The sequence below is a fragment of the Borostomias antarcticus genome, assembly GCF_949987555.1.
Source record: "Borostomias antarcticus genome assembly, chromosome: 19".
Classification (NCBI taxonomy): domain Eukaryota; kingdom Metazoa; phylum Chordata; class Actinopteri; order Stomiiformes; family Stomiidae; genus Borostomias; species Borostomias antarcticus.
This window is the reverse complement of record NC_140252.1, coordinates 19,933,935-19,940,924: the sequence shown is the minus strand read 5'-3', so window position 1 is coordinate 19,940,924 and position 6,990 is coordinate 19,933,935. Positions and strand designations below refer to the sequence as shown.

The 6,990-nt window shown below is 42.9% G+C and overlaps 1 protein-coding gene across 1 annotated transcript; it reads left to right on the top strand.

Annotated features, from left to right (window-relative positions):
* Positions 1-288: 288 nt before the first annotated feature.
* On the top strand, positions 289-1,236 carry LOC311322061 (olfactory receptor 6F1-like; the record flags this gene model as incomplete). The annotated part of the gene is made up of 1 exon (XM_084454072.1): positions 289-1,236. The coding sequence occupies one exon, from the start codon at positions 289-291 to the stop codon at positions 1,234-1,236; it is 948 nt and encodes a 315-aa protein (XP_084310198.1).
* Between the last annotated feature and the right edge of the window lie 5,754 nt (positions 1,237-6,990).

Below are 6,990 nucleotides of genomic sequence, written 5' to 3'. Positions count from 1 at the left end.
ATCCTTAACCCCTCCCCCCTCTCCCCTCCTTCTCTTCCACGTGGGTTTGTCCACGATAAGTACTGTTGCAGAAGCCCAGCTGTGCCACAGCTCCTCCTGAGCAATGATGTCCAAAGAACAAGTTATAATGGGAGCTTTCATCTAATGATCTGCTTTGAACAAGTGAAGATTATAGCACTAGTCTTTTCTCATCCATATTTTTTAAATTTTAATATAATCTAGGCTGTGAAGCTACTGTGAGATTTATTCTTGCTTGTGTGTACTGTGTGTGAGCTGTAGTGTTTGAGCATGTCTGTAGTGAATTTCACCGGGCAGAATGTGGCAAAGTTTATCATCACAGGCTTCGACCACCTTCCCTACAAGAAGCTGCTGGGCTTCCTCATCCTCCTGGACTACATCCTGGTTCTACTGGGCAGCGTCACCAACATCTGCATCATCATGCCAGACCGGCGGCTGCACAAGCCCATGTACCTGCTCATCTGCAACCTCGCTGTGGTGGACATCTTGTACACCACCAGCGTTTGCACCACCATGATCTCTGTGCTGCTGGTGGAGGTCAAGAGCATCTCCTACTACTCCTGCATCTCACACATGTACATCGTCCACGTGGGAGAGTGCGCGATGTTACTGACTCTGCCCGTCATGGCCCTGGACCGCACCGTAGCCATCAGCTGCCCCCTGAGGTACAGCATCATCTTGACGAACCCGCGCACCATTGTGCTCATCTTCGCAACCTGGGTCATAGCCTGTGGCTGTGTAGGATATGTTGTCACTTTGCTTGGTACTCTCCCGTACTGCCAGCCTGTCATCCGGTATATTTACTGTGACTACGCTGCCTTGGTTAGGGCTGCCTGTGTCGACCCTGAGCCCTACTTCCTGGCCCCAACTATTGTTTTTATCTTCTTCCAGTCGCCGTTTTGTTTTATCGTGTTGTCGTACGTGATAATCATCTACACGGTGGTGAGACTGTCAAACAACAAGAGAAGGGCACAGGTGTTCAACACCTGCGTCTCTCACCTCATAGTCGTCGTGTGTTTCTATGCTCCCAAGTTTGTGGGTAACTTGCTTACCAGAGTAGGAGTGAGACTGAACGTGACAGAGCGTAATGCCCTACACACAATTTCTGCCCTGATACCCCCTCTGATCAACCCCTATATCTACTGCCTGAAGACCAAGGAAATCAGGACGAGACTGGTTCAGATTCTGACCAAGAACAACGTTGCTGTGCTGAAATAAGAGAATCATTGATGATTTGTGCTAAATCCATCAAAATGTAAAAATTGTAATTTAATTGATTTATATAAAAATGCATGTGTATTCTTTGTTGTTGTAAAGTTTCCCTACACCTGGACGCGTACTACTGTAGCTTACTGATCTGTCTGGGTTGAGCTGTATGGGTGTGGCTTCTATTGTCTGGGAGACGCAGGTTTGATTTCTGTCTCTGTATCTTTGGTTCCCCGAGGAATCTCCTCTCTCTCTTGTTGAACACTTGTTATTCTGTCGCATGATTGTACAGTTCATCAGCATGTTTGCATTTCTTCTATGTTGTATCTTGCACTCTTTCCATGCACCGTTGTGCTTATTCTTATAACCTTGGTCATAACCTCTAGCTGCGTATGATCTTTTATCTCTTTAGCTGATCGTCTCCTGTACTGCCAGCTTGTCATCCGGTATGTTTACTGACTACCCTGCCATGGTTAAGGCTGCCTGTGTCGACCCTGAGCCCCTCTTCCTGGTACCCGCTATCGTTAATATCTTTTTTATATTGCTGTTTTGTTTTAAAGTTTTGTCGTATGTGAAAATCATCTACACGATTCGGGTACTGTCAAACAGCAAGAATAGAGCACAAGTGTTCAACACCTGCTTATCTCACCTTATAGTTTTTATGCTCCCAAGTTTGTGGGTAACTTGCTGACGAGAGTAGGCGTGAATCTGAACCTAACAGAGCGTAATGCCGTACAAACCGTTGCCACGTTTTGGCCCCTTCTGTTCAACCCCATAGTCTACACTTTAAAAGAATGTAACTGAGGTGGTGTGATGACCAAACTTGTGTAAATCTTCCTTTAGGGCTGTAACGATTATGAATTTTGCTTAACGATTAATTGTCAGAAAAATAATTGCGATTATTACAATAATTGTCAGAGTTGTTGTCAGAACCGTGGTTACAAAAAACAATCGCGGTCAGAAAAAATAATCGCGGTTTGACGATTATGTAATAATCGTTACAGCCCTATCTTCCTTAGACCTCTACTGTAGCTTGCCGATCGTTCTGGCTTGAGCTGCAAGGGTGTGGCTTCTATTGTCTAGATGTAGATTTGATTTCTGTCTCTGTATATGATTTCTCTGGTTGTTCATAGGAGTGCCCAGATCAATCGGTCAGCATTTGGAATCGGCAGATAAAAATATGCGGGGAATATCGGGGAATTCGGATAATGCTTTCTAGCTGCCGATCACAACATCCGATCAATGATGCAGACAATGTGAGCCAATTCACTGCCGCATGCGCGTTAACCTAAAACATGTTGGCGCTGTGGAACTACTATAAATTGTGTGAGACGGATATAACACATGCCATCTGCAATGTATGCCAGGTCAAAATAGCCTACCAAGTGGGTGACAAGGTTTCAAAACAACAGTCTCTTCCTCTCTCTACTGTAGCCTATTCCTGTGTGTGCAGCTCTGTTCTCTGGAGCGGAGTCACTGGAATGGAACTCACTTCTATGGTTCTCTCGGTATAGAATGTGGTCCCTACTCTGGTTATCTCACTAAATCATGCTGTGCTACCTAGAACGCATGCACATGGTTTTGTTTACACAAAGATCAAGTAAATCTTGAGGTAGGAAAAAATATAATGTGCAAAGGCCTACTTTGGACCCAAGTTGATGGATTAAATGCATGTAAATGGAAACTGTTACACCTGTAATACTGCTATAGCAGCTTATATAACAAGGAAATGTTTTTTATCGTATCGGCCACAAAAAACATCGGGGCATCCCGAGGAATCTCTCCCCTTGTTGAACACTTGTTATTCAGGAGCATGATTGTACATTTCATCAGCATGTTTGCATTTACTGTATGTTGTGCTGTATATTGCACTCCTCGATTGCACAGCTCATGTATATTTACATCTATATATTGTACTGTATACACTAGACTTTTGGACTGTATTGTCCCCAAGGGGAAATTCCTTTCCACTGCACTGTACATCGGACAAACCTTACATAGAGCGGCACACAGTAACACCATGCAATGACAATGCCATACACCTAAAATATTAGGAAAAAGTGAAGAAACTCCTTGCCTTAGGAAAGTTTAGTAAAGAAACTTATTTGTAAGAATACATTTTACAGGAATCTAAGTTCAGTAAACTAATTTTAAGTGCATTAGAAGTTCACCGTTAAAGTAGAAAGAACTCAGTCAAAATGGGTAATATCAACACAGCACCAAAAATTTACCTTAGTGTTAATGTTCTTTGAATGTGGCTGGTGTACCAGTGTAATTTCCATTCAGGGATTAATAAAGTACTTGCCTACCTACTAGGGCTGCACAATTAATCGTGAATTAATCGAAATCGCGATTATGACCTCCGCAACTAATCGGCTTGGCATAGGGGGTTCTGGAGCTCTGTAGCCTGGCTGTACGATCGCGAAGTTGTGAACAGAATTAATACCACATACGAGCAAATATAACCTGCTCCGCTATAATGAAACTGTTAAAACGAAGATGCCTGGATAAAGAAATCATTTTTCGAAACGATATATTTGACAGAATCAGTATTTTATGCAAGCTAGTTCTTAATGCTAATTCAGACACACTAACAAGAGCGGGGAGAGCTTCAAAATCCAGCGGTAGCCGATGACGTTTCCTGCGCTTTGCATTGTGGGAAACAGTATGGCAAAGTCTGCTCTGATGCATACTAGCAATTTTCCCTGAATCGGTACGACATCCAGGTACTTTTCACATACTGCAGTTTTTCTTTTTGTTTGCATACTGCATTTTGGCAAAATCAGTACATACTACCAGTATAGTAGGCAGTTTCGAAAACGGCCCCAGTCTGCTCTGTCGCCCTAGCTAAGTGCCTGTCTGCTCTGCCGCCCTACAGTAGCTAATCCGTCTGTCTGCTCTGCCGACCTAGCTTACTCACTCTGCTCTGTCACCTTGGCCTATACAGTCTGTCTGCTCTGTCGCCCTAGCCAAGTGACCGTCTGCTCTGCCGACCTAGTTTACTGTCTCTGCTCTGTCGCCTTAGCTAACTGAATGTCTGCTCTGGATGTGGTCCCTACACCGGTTATCTCACTAAATCATGCTGTGCTACCTAGAACGCATGCACATGGTTTTGTTTACACAAAGATCAAGTAAATCAGCAGACAGGCTGTTAGCTGAGCAGAATGGTGACTTCCTCCATCAGCAGCACTCTCTCAACCTGAGAGATGGATAGAGAACCACTCAGGTAGCGGGCGTAATTGTGGTGGCTTGTCGCAACGAAAGACAGCAGCATCTCCTTGAGACTGCAGATGGAGAACCTTCCCCAGTGTGCCAAGGCACACACATCTGTCGGCATTCGGACAGCAGGACCGAGTCCTTAAATAGCATTAGTGAGAGCCTTGGAAAAGGCCACAAATGTGGCACTGAGTTGTCAGAAATTGGTCCTAAATTTAATTTCAAGTGGCTTTAAAAAAATCATAAGATGTCTTGTATATATCAGGATGCCTGCAGGTTTGGTAAATGTTTTATTTTAAGTGATTATTGGGATGTTTGGAATTGGTCTCAAAATGCAGTCATGACACTTGAAGATTTTGAACCCTTGCCTTATAATAATTTGTCTTCATTCTCTTATCTTATACTAACACAGTATTGTAGCGTGTTCTAGGGTTAGAGCTATGACTGGTATGATTTATGACTATACTGCGGTTATCACAAATATGAAGGAAAATTGATTTAATGCATTAAATCAACTCGTATATGGGGCTCCACCCTGTTTTGTACAGGGAAACAAGATAACCTTCATCAATAGTCTAATTTATTCATCAATCTCAGTCTGTAGGATGAGGTCTTGAGTCAATCAAGTGACCTAAGATAATGTAATGACGCTAGGACATGATCAAAAATGTATAATATTTATTAAAGTTATACTAATCAATTATCATAATTTGACTGACTTAGAGGCACCATGGGACTTGATTGGAGTTATCAATTGAATAAAGTGTCGTCTCAGCCTCCCTGGTGGGGTGTATTAGTCATATAACCTCCCTGGTATTAGTCCCAGAGATGGTAATGCAGGGACGCCATTAGATCTCTAGGCCTGAGCAGTAAACCCCTTGAGAAGCTATCACACCAGTGTGCCTGTAAGAGTATTTCCAAACCTCATAACCACAAAACAATGAATACACTACGAAGCTCGTTCAACACATCCAGGATAACTTTTCGCAAGCTCGCTCGAGTAAACCGGACAACCGCAATCACGGATAAACGGTACTACGACGGTGGCTATAACTCGTTAAGTCGACCAAGCTGGTCCAATCTAGCTATGCTAGATAACAATATGCATAACTAAGTTCCGTCCACCGTATTTTACACAAGAGGAGCAATAATATAGAAATATGAACTATAGGCGCAACACAGTCGCTACTGCCAAAGGCAGGAAGGAAAGCTGGAAAAATACTGCCCTACGTTTTATCATTATCCTCCACATGAACACGAGTAGGCTACATCATTGGGCTATGCCTATTCTTATGGCATGTAAAGCAATTGTAGCCTTTATCAATATATCTTATTCTTTCAGCTGCAATCCCTAGACTGGCAGGGGACGCTTAAATAAAGCAAATGTAGGCTATGGTTTTTAATAGTTTCAGGTTGGAGTAGACAATGTGAAGTCTCTATACAAGAGGAACTAGAGATAAACAGGCTATTAAAATGTAAAAAGTGAAGCTCGAGATGGAAAAGTAGGCTCTCAGCCTATGGGGAAAAGTAGCCTATTTCATCGTCATACCGTATAACGTCATTGATTGTCAGGCATTGGTGTTATCACAATTCAATTAAAATGTAGCCTACTTATCTTTGTTCCTAGGAACGTGAGGCTAGTCTAATAAATCAACATTAAATACTTGACAATTTAATAAAAAATGGTTCTCCGCATCACCCACAGACACGAAACTGCAGGTGACTAATAAAACGCAAACCAGTGCTTGGCCTACAGTCTACGACTGTAAATGCACAAGGTAAAATAGGCTATGGCTCAAGCACAAGCAGCTGTCGTTCTGCAATTTTTCATGATAGCTATGCCTATCGGGGAAAGCCAAAGAGGGTTTTGTCGGTTTGTAAAAAAGTCTTCTAAGAACCTCTCGCTGTTCGCGCACAGCAGATTATTGTTTAATTCGCACACTAAAGTTCCATATAGAATCTTAACGTCCATATGCCTTTTTCCAAGTGAATTGATCGATCAGCGGGCAGTGCTTCATATGTTTTGATCCATAATCTGGAACTTAACCTGCCCCGGAGCAGGTTAGCTCGGCAGCATAAGTTACCACGGCGATATAGCACCGTGAAAAGTGAACCACCTTCGTAGTACGGAAAAACCAGGCTTGAACCTGAAGTTATCACGCTAACCTCGTAATCCTGTTTCGTAGTACAGGGCCCTGTTCCCTGGAGGTAGAGCAGAATAGTGGGAACAGAAACATTATATGTAGTTCTGTTTGTTCTTCATCCTTAACCCCTCCCCCCTCTCCCCTCCTTCTCTTCCACGTGGGTTTGTCCACGATAAGTACTGTAGCAGAAGCCCAGCTGTGCCACAGCTCCTCCTGAGCAATGATGTCCAAAGAACAAGTTATAATGGGAGCTTTCATCTAATGATCTGCTTTGAACAGCAGTGAAGATTATAGCACTAGTCTTTTCTCACCCATATTTTTTTAAATTTTAATATAATCTAGGCTGTGAAGCTACTGAGATTTATTCTTGCTTGTGTGTACTGTGTGTGAGCTGAAGTGTTTGAGC